General features: G+C 36.1%; 1 protein-coding gene across 2 annotated transcripts; it reads right to left on the bottom strand.

Annotated features, from left to right (window-relative positions):
• Positions 1-1,967: 1,967 nt before the first annotated feature.
• LOC110097500 (uncharacterized protein At1g76660) lies at positions 1,968-17,239 on the bottom strand. Of its 2 annotated transcripts, none has more exons than XM_020823881.2 (3): positions 16,143-17,239; positions 2,497-3,700; positions 1,968-2,368 (listed from the first exon to the last, which is right to left on the bottom strand). In XM_020823881.2, exons 1-3 carry the CDS (start codon positions 16,248-16,250, stop codon positions 2,169-2,171), a joined length of 1,512 nt encoding a protein of 503 aa, XP_020679540.1. In that variant the 5' UTR covers positions 16,251-17,239; the 3' UTR covers positions 1,968-2,168. The 2 variants fall into 2 exon arrangements, with proteins under 2 accessions (XP_020679540.1, XP_020679541.1); XM_020823882.2 differs by having other exon boundaries at positions 2,497-3,697.
• Positions 17,240-17,614: the final 375 nt, after the last annotated feature.

Below are 17,614 nucleotides of genomic sequence, written 5' to 3'. Positions count from 1 at the left end.
CTCTGTCTACTTCAGGAGGAAGCAAAAGGAATCAGGTTCTCTGCCCCAGCGATGTTGGTGGAAAGGAGATTTATAAAGGCTTCTCCACCTTACTGTGGGAGAAAAAAGAGAGTAACTGAGTTTAGTGCAATACTCGAAGGGTGCCTCTGATGAGTGGACGTAGGTCAAGTTGACCTAACCATTATAAATTCATGTGTTCTTTATTACTGTTTTTTTTTTGCATTTAATTTCTGCACTTTTGTTTTCTTTGTCGTGAATTTGGTTTGGTTGAGTTTAAGTTTTGATCAAGAATTTTTTAAAATATCAATTTACCCCCCTCCTCCTTGGTTAGCCTTGGGCTAGTTCATTAGGGCTTAACATCCCTAACGAACTTTCAAGGACAATCATATTACAATAATCAAACATCGATTTGAAATCTAGTTACAAATGGAGATAAAAAATATGGCTTTAATTGACCATCGGGCAGAAGTCTGCCGTTAGTCGGCGATCAGACAGAAGTTTGATGCCAGTTGGCAGTCGGGCATAAGTCCGACATTGGTCGATGGCCGGACAAAAGTTCGACTATGGTCGAGGAGTCTGGTGGCAAAAGAACTCTGGTTTCTCTTATTTATTCTCTTCATTGCTTCCTTCTCTTCCTCCCTTTTCCCCCTTCCATCAGAAATGAGTGGCCTACTTATAGTTTTTTGAGAGTGACATGACCAATAAATAAAAGGAAGATCAAAGGTAAATTGGGAGTGGTTTGAATGGATGACCGATGTTGAATTTCTTGAACATAGACTGTTTATTGGGCATTTGAAAGTCTTAATAATATCAAAATTCGACTATCTTAGGCTTGTTTGAGTCGTCTCGTCGAGTCGCTTGATTCAACTATAAGCACATCATGTTTGGAAACCGTTTGGTAATCCAAATTATGGTTTGTACCTTCCTAATGCGCTTTGGTATTTGATTTGAACCTATTTGAGTACGAATGGGGTTGAATTTGGTGTCGTTAGATTCGTACTTTCGAGACGTTCAATTCAACTCTAAATTTATTGAAATCGAAATGCAAATGGTTTCAATCTTAATTTTTAAAATTAAAAATTAATTTTGCCTCAAGATCATGCCCAATCAAGATAATTTTCTGATGATATCCCAATAATAAAATATTATATCAAATGATAATATCAATACATTCTAAATTTGTCTTTAAATATTTATTTCCATAAAGATATATTACAATAATATTGCTTTAAGACACATTCCCTAACAAAACTAAGTACAAATAATTAACATCCATGACTCATACAAATCTGTAAGTATCAGTTAATTAAACCCATTTGCCTCGTAGTTATATGCAGTGCTTTGAAAACCGGACCGGACCGACCGATTCAACCAGTTGAACCATAAACCGGTCCCCCAGCCGGTCTAGAATTTTGTAAGAACCGCTTTAGCCACAAACCAGATTGAACAGGCTTAAACCGGCGGTTTAACCGGTTAACCGGCAAACCGGTGCCGGTTTTCAAAAATCGGTTTGGCTAATATTTTTTTAAATAAAATATTTAATACATTTATTATTAAATATTTGACTTAACAAATAAATATAATATAAATTTTGTATACTTTTCATAAGTATAAAGTATATCTAAACATATAAAATAAATTAAAAATTATTTATATTAAATTTAAAACATATATATGTGAAGTAATCTTATTTTAAATATGAATTATATTATTTATAAAATAACCTCCAACTTATTTTTAGTTTAAATATTTGATTTATATGATAGAATGAATTTGTGTTTAAGTTTAAGGTTAGACCATCATATTACTATATTTATTTTATTATTTATTACATCATCCGGTTCGACCCCAGTTCAACCCCGGTCAAACCATTAAACCACCAACCCCTCCTAGTTCATTGACCGGTCCGGTTTTAAAAGCCTTGGTTATATGTTATGTGCAATTTAACCTTTTCATTCGGTTCTATCTTGCATAAATCTAAACTGTAATATGGAGTGTTCGAAAATGAAATTGATGAGAACCACAATCACCAATCCAAGCTTTAGTATCAGAGAATAATACAACCATTAGTAACAGAGACCCTAAACGACAATTTCCTAGCATGTTTTTGATTACATAATACACCAATTAAACTATACTGCCATCCAGTTCCAGTTCCAGTTTACAGGCTATGAAGGTGAATTGCGGGAGGCCAGAGCATTGTTAGCATCTTTTACACTTCTAGCTCTTCTATATTCAATTTCTGCATCAGAACATGATTCAACCAGTCGAGTTCTTCTGCTCGTAGACTTGGAAAAGGTTGCCTCGCTCTTCTTCTCAGTTGTTGAATGATGACTACTAGTATCATGGGAGTTGAAGTTAGCACCACCTGCAAATAGAAAAGAAATTGAATTTTATTCACATGAAAGAAATTTGCGACAATCATGAAGCACTTATGAAAGGGGCTCCCATAGTATATCTAATAATCAGTTTTTTATTCAAAAATTAGCTTAATACCTGCAATTGGATTATCATAATTAGTTGCTACACTGAAATCTCCTTTGAACACATGATTTGAAATCTTTGGGCTACCAGAATCCACCATGACCACCTTTTGGCCTCCCGTGGACAGCCCTAGGAATGGATGTTGTTCTATGCACGACTTACAGTTGCTAAAGGGAGACATGGTGAAGGAAACATCAAGCCCATCATTGATCTCAACATAAGTCGGTGTCACAATGATTTCATCTGCGCTGAAACCAAAAGATGCTCTGTAGGCTTCAATCTCCTCTGGATCTTGTTTAACAGATTTGTTCGGTCTATTACCACCACTAGTATACACATCACCTTCCCTGGAAAGGCTTATTCTCGCCCCTGAATGAGGATATCCAGTAAAAGATTGTTGTGCCTGATCTAGATAAAATTGTGCAGCAGCAGCAGAGTTATCCGGGTGGAAGAAACTTGAATCAGACGACAGCATGAAATTTCTGGAGGTGGAAGAATCAAGACCAAACAGCTTGGATGACCCGTTTCTTGAATGAGGCAAGTCACGCGCTGCAATTGAAGCACTCCATTGAGTAGGAATATCACCCTCAGGATATGGTGAAGAAAGACCGGTTCGAGGAGTTCCAGATGCAGGTGATATTAGGCTACTGGTTGGGCTTCCAGGATAGAGTGGATAGTTAGACTGAAGGTCGCCACCAACATAACCAGAATAAGAAACGCCATTCACTTTCCCAGTACTTCTAAGTTTCAGAGAAGACGAAAGCAACTGGGCAAATGGCACATCAGGGGATGAGGGAGTTGTCAAGTGGGCGAGCTCGGGAGGAGGCGTTAGAGGAGCAGTAGAAGGTTCTGTTGTGTAAGTTGAGAAAACAGGCGGTGAGACCAACTGTGTTTCATGAGCGTAAGGGCCTGTAGTAAACATGGTTGAGGATGGCCCGCCAGGAGAGTTGGCAGACATTGACAAGAAACAGCTGGGTGATTGAACCGTTGACGGGAGTGCAGAGTTTGTGAAAGAAGCAGGTGATGATGGCGGGGCTAAAAGAGAGAGATTTAGGGTGGTATTTTGGTTAGAAGGTCCTGCAGACTGAGATATATTCCCACGACTTGTGGACCCATTCCCGTCGGGTATGCGGGTTGCTGGAACAATGCGTTTCCCTCCTTTCTGTGACCCGAAACAGGAAAATCCACCAAAGCAGCCTCCCCACCTGCTCCGCTGCTGCAAATGCAAGATTAAGCCAAATAATAGGGCTCATAAGCTTGACACGAGTGATATAGATAGAAGAACAGAGAATGTATTGGTAAAGCTGGCCAATTATAGTGCAAATTGAAGATATTGAGCATCGTGATGAAGTTTGTTGTGTACATTAAGAAAAAATAATAAATGCATCTGCACAAAGTTATTGAGAATGAGTAGCAATGCTTCATAAAATAAAGTTAAATCCCATCTCAAAATTTCAGAATGCTACTATTTTCTTTAAATAGTAAATGGTGACGTAGGTAGTCGACAGCCAGCGTAAAACTTGTCGAACAAAAATGACATGAATCCTTTAAGAAATTGTGTTAATGCTAGGGCGTCCCCTGGAAGCGACGCGCTGTATGGCCTGAATACAATGACAAGTGTGCAAGGGCTCACAAGCTATCCGAAAAACTCTCAGGTTTTAGCTTCCAAAAATCTCTCCATAACATGCTTAAAAACCTGCTCCAAAATAGCCTTTATATAGGTAAAAAGAGGAAGCCAAACAACCCAAACAAACTCCAGCCAAACCAACCAGAGAACAGGAAGACAAAAGGCCAATAGGCGGCTCCAAGAGCAACACCCGAAGGGACCACAAGGGGGGCATGAACGGACAGCCACGGGAACAGGAACAGTCGTCCACAAAGCTAATAGTAGGCCTTCAAAGGCTCTTTAGATGAAATGCATCATAAAACATAAAGCTTTATGTTCTTAGCATTTTTACGATAACTTATAATATAAGTAATCGAACCTGATCTTCTGTTAACAGGCAAACAGAGCTAACATGACTCAAATGACAAATATACAAGCTATTCAAATTCTACAACGATGGTCGTGTTGAATGTTTATCTCAACCAAAGGGGACTCTACACTTTCAAATGGCTCCAAATTCTTATGAAATATAAAAATTTTCAAACGACTTCAAAATCCCCGATGATAACCGTGTTGAAAGCAAATATCAACTAGAGGGATTAATTTTTGAATTCGACCAAAACTCCAAGGTTATATATCTATTAATAATATTAATATTTAAAATTAAAATTTAATCATTTAATAATATAAAGCAAAATTCATCCATTCTCTACAACCATTTGGCGAGGGTGATGAACTCGAGGATAACTCTAACTTACAAAGAGCAGATGTCTAGTCATGAATATCACTCAGATTCATTCCAAATATTATTATGTCAGTAAAGACGTGGCATTTATCCTCTAATCGGTGGCTTGACCAGATGGCTCCACGAAGACCATAGCTTGGCCAAACGGCTCTACGTGGTATGGTTATGATTGGTCCCTAATAGGTGGTTTGGCCAGATGGCTCCACAAATAACTTGTGGCTTGACCAGACCGACTCTATGAGGTAAACAATTATGACCACGGCCCTCTAACTTAGTGGTTTGGTCGAACAACTCCACTATCTTATGGTCATGGCTAAAAGACTACATGTTCCCTAATGGATAGTTACAATTGAGCAATAAATCATAGGGTATGAACGATAGGGAAAAAACCTTATGTAAGTTAAGGTTGACTTAAATTCGTACCTTAGACAAACATTCACCCCATATCTACAAGGTACCCTTATACGAAGCAACTCATTTTTGCCGATAAAAATCCTTCGGTAGATTGGGTCAACTACCTCCTCTGATTACGCAGACTAGGGACTATGATGATAAGGGAAGACGAAACCATGGGATCTTGATAGGATTCATCATCATCATCCCCCCCCCCATCTTTGCTTAGCTTAACTAATTTATCTTAGATATAAACTTAAAAAAACTATACCGACAAAACTATTTTGTATTTTCCAAACCAAACTTAATTTTGATCAATTGGTCCGGATTTGAATGAAAAAGCATATGATAAAGTTCATACATTTATTAAGAGGTTTGATGGAGAAATATAGAGAAAATAAGGATGATCTACATATGATATTTATTGATTTAGAAAAAGCATATGATAAAGTTCCAAGAGAAGTGCTATGGAGAGTTCTTGATAAGAAAGGAGTCAATAATGCTTATATTCAAATCATTAAAGATATGTATGCAGGAGCTATTACTTGTGTTCAAACACAAGGTGGTTTGACCAAGTATTTCCCTATTTCGGTTGGGTTACATCAAGGATCAGCCTTAAGCCCATATCTTTTTGCTTTAGTCTTGGATGTTCTCACTAGACATTTGCAAGAGGATGTACCTTGGTGTATGCTTTTTGCTGATGATATTCTTCTTGTTGATAAGACTAGAGAGGGAGTTGAAGGTAAACTTGAATTATGGAGGTCAACCTTAGAGTCTAAAGGTTTTCGCTTGAGTAGATCTAAAACGGAATATATGGAGTGTAATTTTAGCAGTAATAGTCCTAGTGAGGGGATTGTGACTTTGGGCGATCAAGTCATTAATAAGAGTACACGTTTTAGATATCTTGGATCTATTATTCAGAGTGATGGTGAAATAGATGGGGATATTATCAGTAGAATTCAAGTTGGATGGTTGAAGTGGCGGAATGCATCGGGCTTGTTATGTGATAGAAATGTACCCCTCAAACTTAAGGGAAAATTCTATATGATGGTAGTGAGGCCTGCAATGCTTTATGGTGCCGAATGTTGGCCATTAAAAGAGAAGCATAATACTAAGTTAAGTGTGGCAGAGATGAGGATGCTTAGATGGATGAGTGGCTTTACCCTTAGAGATAGGATACGAAAGGAGCATATACGTGAAAAGGTTGGAGTAGCTCCAGTAGAAGATAAGATTAGAGAGAGTCGTCTTAGATGGTTTGGTCACATAAAAAGGCGGCCTTCCGACGACCCGGTTAGGAGAGTAGAGGTATTAGATTTGACTTGTGTTAAGAAAGGTAGGGGTAGACCTAAAAAGACTTGGTTAGAAAATATTAGGAATGACCTTTCTTTATTAGATTTAAACGAGAATTTGGCTTTTAATAGGACACAATGGAGAAAAAGGATTCATGTAGCCGACCCCACGTAGTGGGATAAAGGCTTGATGTTGTTGTTGTTGTTGTAGTAAATGGTGACGTACGCATAAAGTGGAACACAAAGAAGTGGAGGTAGAGCTGGCTATGAATAGGATAAGAACAGCAAGACAAGGAGAGAATAAATTCATGGACTATATTGCATTTGGTATAGCAGGAGTACTCGGTTTTTTAAGCTGAAGAAGTAACGAAAATGATATAGAAGAGAGGTTAACACGTAAGACTTTTGGGTTGCTTGTAGATGATAAAAATGCTTTAGAAAATGATTTTATTTTCATTATTTTCGTGTAAAAGTGAAAACAATCATTGCACTCGACAGTCTGAGAAGTTTTGAGAGCTTAAAATCAATGTTGATTTCAAATTACACTCAAATAGATAATGGATTTAGCAAACTTCACTATTCTCCAATGTGTTTTATAACTTCAATCAACCATTATGGGCCTTGAATGTAGTCATAAAAACCAGATGCTCAGAAAGACCATCATTTTCAGTTAGTTGGCAAATAATGTGATGTTTTTTTGTTTTTTCCTAAAAAACTAATTTTTAGAAACTTGAATATATAGAAAGAATCATCTACAAATATTGATAAGTCTCCCAAATTGTTCTTGTTTAATTAATAACTAACACGATTGCCACGTGATACACATATTCAACCTTTTGGTTGCATCAGCACAATAGTTGGTTTAAATAACGGACAACATAATTCTGTCATATATGATGAATAAATATGAAAATATAAATGGTTAGACCAGGAAATCTTTAAACAAGCCATAACTGAAACAAGTAGCATTTTCCTCTTTCGTTGGGGAATGCCTTTGGGACGACAGGCTTAACTGTTATAAAATATTAAAATCCATATTACAAGTTTGTAACACATCCACAATATTAAAAGTTCTTAGCAGAACTGGATCCAGATCAGCATAGCAGTTTCCTCAGAAACGTTATCATGGGCCAAATTCAAAAACATGAAACCAGAGTTATTACCTTGCACATAACAACACTAAGACTCTCAATATATATTTTCAAAAACATTATCAAAGCTTAAAAAAAAAACCATCTCTAAAAGCTTGAAGATTTTTATGAACACCACTAGATTGATCCAACAAGACTGAAATATTGGTTGATTGAAGATTACTTATTTGGGCTTATGGTAAAGCTAGATTGCATAGTTTTTATTGGAATGGTTTGATAGGATCAATTTGTGCTTACCCCAATTAAATTGATTGCATTTGATTGGGTTGAAACTTTGGAAACAATTTAGGCTATGGTTTGGGAAGCTAACTAGGCTAGGCCAAGCGTAGGTAGTTAGAGAAAATTAGGGAGAAAGCAATGGAAAGAAATTGGGATGAAAGTCTAATTTCAAATTTGAATCTGAAAATAAAGTCCAAATTTATACTCTAACTCCAATTTCAACTAAAATGAAGGTAAGCTTGGAAATTTTGGTGGAGGATATTATAAAGAGACGACGACAACAACAACAACATCAAACCTTTGTCCCCCACTACATGAGGTCGACTACATGAATCCTTTTTCTACATTGTGTTATGTTAAAAGTCAAATTTTCATTTAAATCTAATAAAGAAAGATCATTTCTAATATTTTCTAAACAAGTCTTTTTAGATCTACCTCTACCTTTCTTAACATAAGTCAAATCTAATATCTCTACTTTCCTAACCAGGTTAGGCCGCCATTTTATATGACAAACCATCTAAGGTGACTCTCTCTAATCTTATCTTCCATTGGAGCTACTCCAACCTTTTCACGTATTATGCTCATTTTGAATCCATCTCTAAGGGTAAAGCAACTCATTCACCTGAGCATCCTCATCTCTACAACACTTAGTATTATGCTTCTCTTTTAATGGCCAACATTCAACACCATAAAGCATTGCAGGTCTCACCACCATCTTATAGAATTTTCCCTTAAGTTTGAGGGGCACTTTTCTATCACACAACAAGCTCGATGCATTCCTCCAGTTCAACCATCCAACTTGAAGTCTGTTGATAATATCCCCATCTATCTCACCATCGTTCTGAACAATAGATCCAATATATCTAAAATGTTACTCTTATTAATGACTTGATCACCCAAGTCACAATCTCAACAATAGGTCTATTACTACTAAAATTACACTCCATATATTCAATTTTAGATCTACACAATCGAAAACATATAGACTCTAAGGTTGACCTCCATAATTCAAGTTGCAGAGGGAGTTGTAGAGGACAGGTATATTGCATTGATAAAAGGGGAGAAAATAAGGATGGCTGCAACCAATTCTCAAAGTTGAACAAATTTTGAAAATACAAACTTTTAACTTTCTTCAACATTTAAACCCAAGTTCTGTATTTTTTAAATCTTAAATTTATTTTTAATCCTAATCAAGTTTGTTGCATCAAACTAGAAGAGGTGCTGCAAGAAGATGGTGGAATTGAGGATGGAGAAATAAGTCTTTGGATGAAAAAACAATGAAAAGAACAAAAACAGTAAATAGCACTCACAAAAAAGTTGAAATCCAAACAATAGGATTTCACAATCAAGATTGTATTTGCAAAGAAGGATATGTGGAGGTTTTCATGAATAGTGTGGATAGCATTTGGAATGATAGACTATAGAAATTGAGAAAATAAGAAAGCCAGACCATGGTCTCTTGAAACTAAAAATGAAAGCACATTGATGCATGAAAAATTAGATTAAGAATTATTTTAGCATTTATTTCATGTCAAAGAATCCTTTTTTAACTATAACGATAGATTTAGATTTATATCTGAATTATGATAGGTTTGATTTTAAATCTTATTTTACATCTATTTTCTATAAATCGGTAGTTTGCTTTGCAATAATACTTTGATAAATTGAATAAAAATAATGTCTTAGTTCCTAATTTCTTCACTTCTTCACTGAGTTTCACATTTCTCTCTTCTTCTTGTTTCTACAACTCTTACTCTCATTTTCTCTATTTATCCCTTTGCGCCAGATTTAGCATCAAAGTAATCCAATCCTATTAGAAATCCTATGCTTGTTCAATTTGCAATCTGCATCTACATGCCCTTTCCGGTCTACAATCACAATCAACATCATTCAAGTCATTTCATCTTTATCACTTCCCATGTCCCCTCAACATTCGAGCCCTATTCGTACCTAAGCTGCATGTCTATCGCATTGTTCCTTCAAGAACCACCTAAAACACCACATCCTTTAAATTGCTCATGCCAACATTTATCTTAGCTTGCAACATGATGTCACGCTTTCTAAATAAAGAATGTACTGTCCCCTGCATGGCTGCAATATGCAATGATGTGTATTATTTCTTCTACGCCAACTGAAACACCTACTGCTAAGACAAATGCACAGATCTCCCCTCTACACCACTTGCACTATTCTGCACCATCCATTAACCACCGCAAATGTCTACTCATTTACTAGCAATATGCTTACTGCACTCACGCCATTGCCCACTTTCATGTTGCACCACCTTGCAATAAATGAATACGTACTGCTTTTGCTTCAACTACCCTTGCACATCTTGCTACCAAAATCACAATACATAAAAATTGCACCATATAACTCATCTGCACTCTAAAACTCTCCTTTATTTCTCCTCCCTAACTCTATTATTCTTCTCTATCTTCACCGTATCAGTATCAAAGCCTTCAGATCATGTTGACAATCACATTCTTGCTCATTTTGTGATCTACGCTGTCGTGCCATTTCCTATCAATAATCATAGCCAACGTAGTTTAAGCTTGTCCATCTTTATTTGTGTCACTTCTTTTATGACCTTTCAACATTAACAACAGTCCCTAACCTTACCAATTGCCTAACCCAACCAACTACCTTTTCGATGCTGAACTAATAAAAAAGTTGTACTGCTTGATACCCACATTTCATCTACACCTATGGTATGCCTCTAACATGATCTTGTTGTCATAACTTGCCAATCTAGATGACATAGTATTTCTTGCTTGTTTGTAATATGTGGTTGCCTATGCTATATATGCATCTATGCTAACAGCAACACCTATGATTTTTTTGTACATGTGCATCCTTTCCTTGCATTGATTCTCATGCTTCACAACAGCTCCAACCATCATAGATGTCCCCTCACATCATTACCCACACTTGCTAACACACTGTTGGCTATAATAGCCAACTCTTCCTCCTTGGCATTAAAAATCCTGCAAAACAGCTTGCAATCCTTGCTAGCAAAATCATTACATATTGCTCACATTCTTGCACGTCTTTGAAAATCTATGAAATTGAACCCTAATACTTGCCGGCACTCTTTAACTCTATTTTGATCATCACATTCTTGCACATGTTTGCAAATCCATTAAACCAAACATTAAGACTTGCATGCACTCCTAACTTTTCCTCCTAGCATTTCATCTCCCACCTACAGTCTGCCTATTATAGGAACTTGCTGGCATCCTTCTTGATTCAAAGAGCATGGTGTCTCTTGCTTGTTTGCAATATGTGATCATCTATACTACACCCACATCTACGCCAACTACAAAATTAATGACTTTATTCACATGTATGCATCCTTCCTTTCAGCAATTGCTCACTACACTTGCTAGGAAAAAAAAAAAAAGGTCCGATCACATTCTTGCACATCTTCTCAAATCCTTGTAATCAAACTTCAAGACTCATCTGAACTCCCAAGCTTTCCTTTCTTTTGAGTTATAACACATGGCATAACCATCAAGTGATTGATTGAGCATGCCCCTCCAAATTTCTAATCAGCTTTTGCTTAACCCCCTAAACTATAATCCATAAATCAAATTTATCTAGTCAATATTTCATTCAAATTTGAGTTAATTAAATAAGATGCAAAAGGAATTCTAAGCTTCTAGAGATGTCTTTCAAAGTTTTGTTGATGTTCTTGAGGATTAACAATAAAATCATTATATTATTATTTATTTTGATGTTCCTACCCCCTAGTCTATTCGTGCATGAGTTGGATTTCTCATTGGTCTGAATATTGACAAGTTATTAGTATGATGGACATTATTATTTTACTTTATCAAGTGAATTGTTCAAAACATTCTTTACTTTAGGTCTTACTATCTATTATGATTGAGATGCTATGTATCCTCTTTAACATTGGGTGTTGGCACCTTATTTTTTGCCTTTATCAAGGACTTTTTAAAGGGTTTTCATAAAACTTTTGCTAATCTCAATTGTCATTTACTTTCCCTTTTTTTTCGTTTACATTCCTATAACCTTTTTGTTAGAATTACATGAGGTTTGGGCCCTCTTTTGAAAGTACATAGGCAATGCTTCATTTATTTGATAAAGAACCCAACCTTTTTTGTAATTTTCATTTATATCTATGAAATTCTTGCTTTTAAAAAGTTATTAATACGATAGACGACCTCTAATAGCATTTTAACTCTTCAAGGTGGATTTTTCTTAATCATGGGGGAATTGATACATGATAAATCAAGCTTAGTATAATTTTAGCATTTATTTATTTATAATTATCCTTCTAGGTAATTATGTGGGTAAGTTTAGATTTCAATTTAAATAAGGATAGGTTTGAATTTTATTTTAGCATTTATTTATACTATTATGCTCTATTGTTATAAATAAGTCAATTTCTTTGGCATAATTCATTAATGAATAGAATTAAAATTATGCTTTAGTTCATAACTTCTTCCCCTCTTCAAATTTCATGTTTTGCTCTTTATGTACTGTTTATCACTTCTTATCTCCTTCTATCTCTCCTCAAATCAGTTTCTCATTCATATTGCATTACACATCTTCATTACTTCACTCAGAACACCGTGATCAAGCTTTAAAATTGCACAATTGGGCATTGAAGCGTTTTTCATTGGTGAGGCAAGGCGTAAGCCTCAAAATCCAAAATTTGTGCAAAGTGAAAATAAAGGTTAAAAGTAATTTTCTATATAATACCCAAATAATATGCTGAAGGATGACATATTAACTTTCTTTTGAACTATAAAGTAATAAACTTGCATATATATGAAACCAATGAGGTTGATTTAATGATGCATGTTAGATCAGTAGGATTAATGCTTCATTGCTTAAACAAACGTACATTTGAAACATTGCAACCCCAAAATTGGAGAGTTAACTACATGAAATCTAATATTTATTGAAAACTTTTATGATTGCTAGGTTGACATATAAATGGCTCTTGAATTCCTTGCATCTAATGTTTATATCATTTCAAAAACAGTAATGTTGTTTTATATAAAGCACATGTAGCTTTTCTTGATTATAAACCTACTTAGACAGCTTGACTAGCTGAGATAATTAAGTGATTCTAATACTCTACTTATATTTCCTTTAAAAAATTTTATTTCTGTGAGATAACAGTACAAATATAAAAAGTGAAATGCATCTATTAGTGCTTCATGTGGTAAAAAGTAACCCAAACAAACATTTAAATGCATCAATTAGCGCTTCATGATGGAAAAAAAATCCTGCAAAAAAAAAACGGTGAAATGAACTTGAATATTTATTTCAATTCCACTATCCGCCAGAAAACAACAATGCCTATATAGTTGAAGAAAACCATGTCAAGCTAACTACAATGAAGTATCCACTATCCCATTATAATGATATAGATCAACTTTAAGCACATATGCTACTACTTCACAAAAACCATCTGTCAATGTCTTATCTAACCTTACACTCAAACCTTTTCAATAAGGATTACTAGAGACAGCCATCTGACTGATATTCTCTGTTTAAAATGTAAGTTTTGAATTCAAGCTAAGAATGAACTGAAATTTTCACTTTCATTTCCTTAGAAAGAATAGTTATATTTTAAAAACATATTAAAGATTTTCATGTAGTCTAAAAGAAAAGAAGCCATTATGATAAGATGAAATTTTAGCATACCAACTTGAAAAAAAAGCAAATATACAAGATGCCTGATCATATTTTTGATATATTCATAAAGTAAGCCAATCAGAAAGGATGTCAAGTAAAATTAAAACTACAAATATCCAGAAAAAGCTTGCATGTGTGGTGCTGTCAAACTTGCAAGACATGTATATCAACTCCTAAGAAATTGGCCATGAGAACAAGTATGTGAAATTAAAAAAAAAAAGAATTGTTAGAGCTTTCATCAAGCTTATGCTTACTCAGCTCATTGGCTGGGCAAATTCGTACAGAAGCAGTACAAAAATGAGAAATAACAAGAAGAATAGGAAACCACACATGTACAGCTTCATTACGAACAAGAAGATTAGGAAATCACACATATGCTGAAAAAAAATTGAAAATGCAAGTACAAAAGAATATCATATACAGCTTCATTTTCACAGCAATCAACAAGAAATAAAGATTGCTCGTTGTTCATAAAATTATGAAACCTTCAGCAAATAAATAAATTATTCAATAGTGATGCGGGACTGCTGACAACAGGATTCCATTGTGTTGGGCAAAATAACTTGATCAGTTTAAATATTTAAATGGAGTAATGTTATAGCCATCCCATTGCAAATCAGACATTCACTCAATATGCTTTCTAAAAATTCACATACAAAAGAAGACAGTTTAATACTTTAATAGCATTGAATAATGAGACCAATTCTGTTAAAACAAAACAAAAATTATTTTTACACCACATTAAGACTTCATTTGAGACAGCTTTCTTACTGCTTCATGAAGTAGCTTTCTAATATAAAAATTTATAAATCAAAAAATTTTTGCACTAAAAAACTACTTCATGATGCACTAAGAAAGCAATCCCCAATGAAGGATAAGAGGGATAAATGGGTAATACACCAAAAAATCAAGGATTAGAGGGAATACTAACCGCTAAGATTTTGAAAGAAAATGACAAAGGAAACTTGGTCAAAAAATGCATTTCAAGTAAAATAAAAAATGGCATCTGCTAGTAAATGTGCAAAATTCCCCAATGAAGGATTAGAGGGATAAATGGGTAATACACCAAAAAATCAAGGATTAGAGGGAATACTAGCCGCTAAGATTTTGAAACAAAATGACAAAGGAAACTTGGTCAAAGAATGCATTTCAAGTAAAATAAAAAATGGCATCTGCTAGTAAATGTGCAAAAGAATACGAGCGAAAGAAATTTGCGGAATTAAGCTGTAAAACCAACTAAAAGCTCTCAATGACAATTCCATGAGAGATTAACAAAAATGAGAACCCTAGTCAAAGTCGGGGAAATTAACCAAGGCAGAAAGAAGTACTATACATTGTCTATATATAGAGCTCTCATGTACAGATACTTCATTAGATAATAATACAGATTTATTCTTTCTTCTTCTACCTTGGAATTCTCTATCTGTTTCTCTTCTCCGCCAGCCGGTCTTCAAGTACGACACTAACTGTAAATTTGAGTAAATACAGTGGGTATCACGCATCTTGCGTTGGTTGCAACAAGAGGTAAAGAGATAAAAAGAAGAGTCAGTGATTAGACGTCCACTAATTCTCTTTCCATCACTTTCTCTCTCCTTTTTACTTGAAAGAGTAAAACCTAATTTGTATCTCATTTGTCAGCTCTCCTTTTAGCTGTTGTTGGTTGGGAGCTTAACTATTAATTATGAAATATTAAGTTCAAGCCTGGCATAAATATATAATATATGATATATGTATTAGTTTGCCTTAACCTAAATGTCCGAAAAAAAAAATCAGAATCTCAATTCCTGCATTAGAACTTTTGTGGTAATGAAACCAGAGGCCTTTCTTCAGAAATTATCAAATAGAAATATTTTACGTAAAATCTGAAAAACAATGTATAATAGAACAGATCGTTGCCATCCAAAATCTTTTCCCTCGCTAAATGGTCAAGAAACGACTAATGATGATGATGAGATCCAAAATCTTTGCAAAGAAAACAATTGCAGAAAGGCAAATGTAGTAGAAATGTAATCACAATCGATAAGATTTGACATAACCACACATAATTTCTTAATGACTTCACATGAAGCAAAACAACAAGAAGGCAAACAACATGAAAACATGATAAAAGTCAGTCGGATCAAGCAAATCAAGTAAAAATGAAAGGGGAAAAGAGAAGCCCAAGAGGAAGAAATTAAGAACAAGAACAAACTTGAACTAAAATATCAGAACAAGATAGGAACCAAACCAGAGACTGCTTAAAAATATTGTCCTCAATCTCGGAATCCTATCATTATCACAGGTAAACAATACAAGAAACTCAGTAAAACCCTTGCGTTTGGTAGGATCCTGCCAGAATAGAGTAACCAAAATCTAGAGCTCCACCCAAAATGAAAGGTCCACACTGAAGCATTATAGATCTAACTAATTTTAAAAAATAAAATAAAAAAACGGACCTTCTAAAAGCTTTCCAAATGTATTTGTAATTACAGAGCATCTGATCCCAGATCCAGTCATCCACAAAAAAATGAAAAACAGTACGAGAAGCAAAAATGAAAGAAAGTTCCAACCGAAGTGAGAGAGAGAGAAAGAGAACAGCATACCCTCTCCGGTGGGGGAAATCTCGCTTCCACAGAGCCAACAGCTACAGCTGCTGCGCTAATGGACGCCCCACCTCCCGTGTTACTTCCTCCTCTGCCATTTCCAGCCATATTTCACATTCCCTAACCTCAACAATGAGTAACAGCCACAAAACCACACAGCAACCCCCAGAATCCAGCAGATCCCACGAGTTGCAAGATGGAAAATCAAAACTAAAGTCAGATCACAAAGCCCGCAGAACTTCCTCCCTGTCGACGAGGATTTCGCTTCCCTCAACCCTCAATTCTCCCAGAGAAGCGATCTCGAGAACCGGCATTGACTCGAGCCCGAGCTCCAAGGCCCCTCTCGAGCTCAGCAAACGCAGGGAATCCTTAGAGACGTGCAGAGGAAGGATTGCGAAGAGAAATTGTACGTATAAGGGAATAAAAGAGTCTCCTTTCACACCCAATCCGGGATCCTCGCTCCTCTGTTCCCTACCACCTCTCCTCCACTCCACGCTTCGCACTCGTTAAGCTCGGACCTGTTGCAGACACTTTCTTCGTTTCGTCGTTCACTTCTCTCTCTCTCGCTCTTTCTCTCTCGCCAAAACACATATCTACGCGCGACCTGCTCTCAATCTCTCGCCTTTCTTTCTCCATCCAAAGTTTACTATTAACATAAAAAATACAATTAATGAACGTGATGTGATGCTATTTGCTTTCCGGTGGGAAAGGATGTGGGTTAAGGTACGGAGATTCACGAGCCTAGTTGGCTCGGGCGCGCAACCTCGGCCTCTTAATTAATTTGTCTCTATGCGCTCATTTTCTCTCTCCTTTCACTCCAATCCATGGTTATGTCTCGACCATCAGGTTCCATTCTTTTTCTCTGGCTCGATTTCTTGCCCCTAAAGCATCGTCGTCGTCTTCATCAAAGCAACATAACATAGAGTAAGATTACACTGTTATGTGCGAATGATACGTGGGCTATTATAGAAAGAAGGGGGGCTGCAGCCAAGCAGTTAAGGCTTTTGGGCTTTGGCACGGGAATATAGCCATCTCCATGCCCAAAGTCACGAACTTTGAATGATGCAGCAGCGCCGAACAGCAGCAGTCTCTCCACAGTGCAGTGACGCAGGGAGGGATCACGTGGACCGTGCGGCGCTTTATTAAGTCGGTCGTCCCGGTCCCCACACACTCTTTCCCCACTTCTCTCTCCCTCTCTTCTGCTCTTCCTCGCCTCTGCTCTCCACCCACTTCTCAGCCCTGCACGTTCGCCTAACCGCCTTCTCATCTCAGCCTCCGTGGGCACTGCTGGCTTTTACAAGCTTTTCATTAACGACCGAATGATAGCATGCATAGCTTGTCTTGATCGTATAACATTTATAGTTATTTGTATATTTTATTTTTTTCATAATAATAAATATATTGAGAGAGTTGGACTGCGATATACGTGAAGGACATGATTTTTTTTTTCATATATTTTTAATTAGTTAACC

The sequence above is a fragment of the Dendrobium catenatum genome, unplaced genomic scaffold, assembly GCF_001605985.2.
Source record: "Dendrobium catenatum unplaced genomic scaffold, ASM160598v2 fragScaff_scaffold_390, whole genome shotgun sequence".
Taxonomy (NCBI): Eukaryota; Viridiplantae; Streptophyta; class Magnoliopsida; order Asparagales; family Orchidaceae; genus Dendrobium; species Dendrobium catenatum.
This window is presented reverse-complemented; position numbering and strand designations above follow the sequence as displayed.

What these genes read in the sequence shown, in the direction of transcription:
- LOC110097500 (XM_020823881.2), bottom strand. Translation starts at nt 16,250, where the DNA reads ATGGCTGGAAATGGCAGAGGAGGAAGTAACACGGGAGGTGGGGCGTCC. An exon ending in GATTTCCCCCACCGGAGAGG is followed by an intron (nt 3,701 to 16,142) that starts GTATGCTGTTCT and finishes TTGCATTTGCAG; the next exon opens with CAGCGGAGCAGGTGGGGAGG. An exon ending in TTATGATAATCCAATTGCAG is followed by an intron (nt 2,369 to 2,496) that starts GTATTAAGCTAA and finishes TTCTATTTGCAG; the next exon opens with GTGGTGCTAACTTCAACTCC.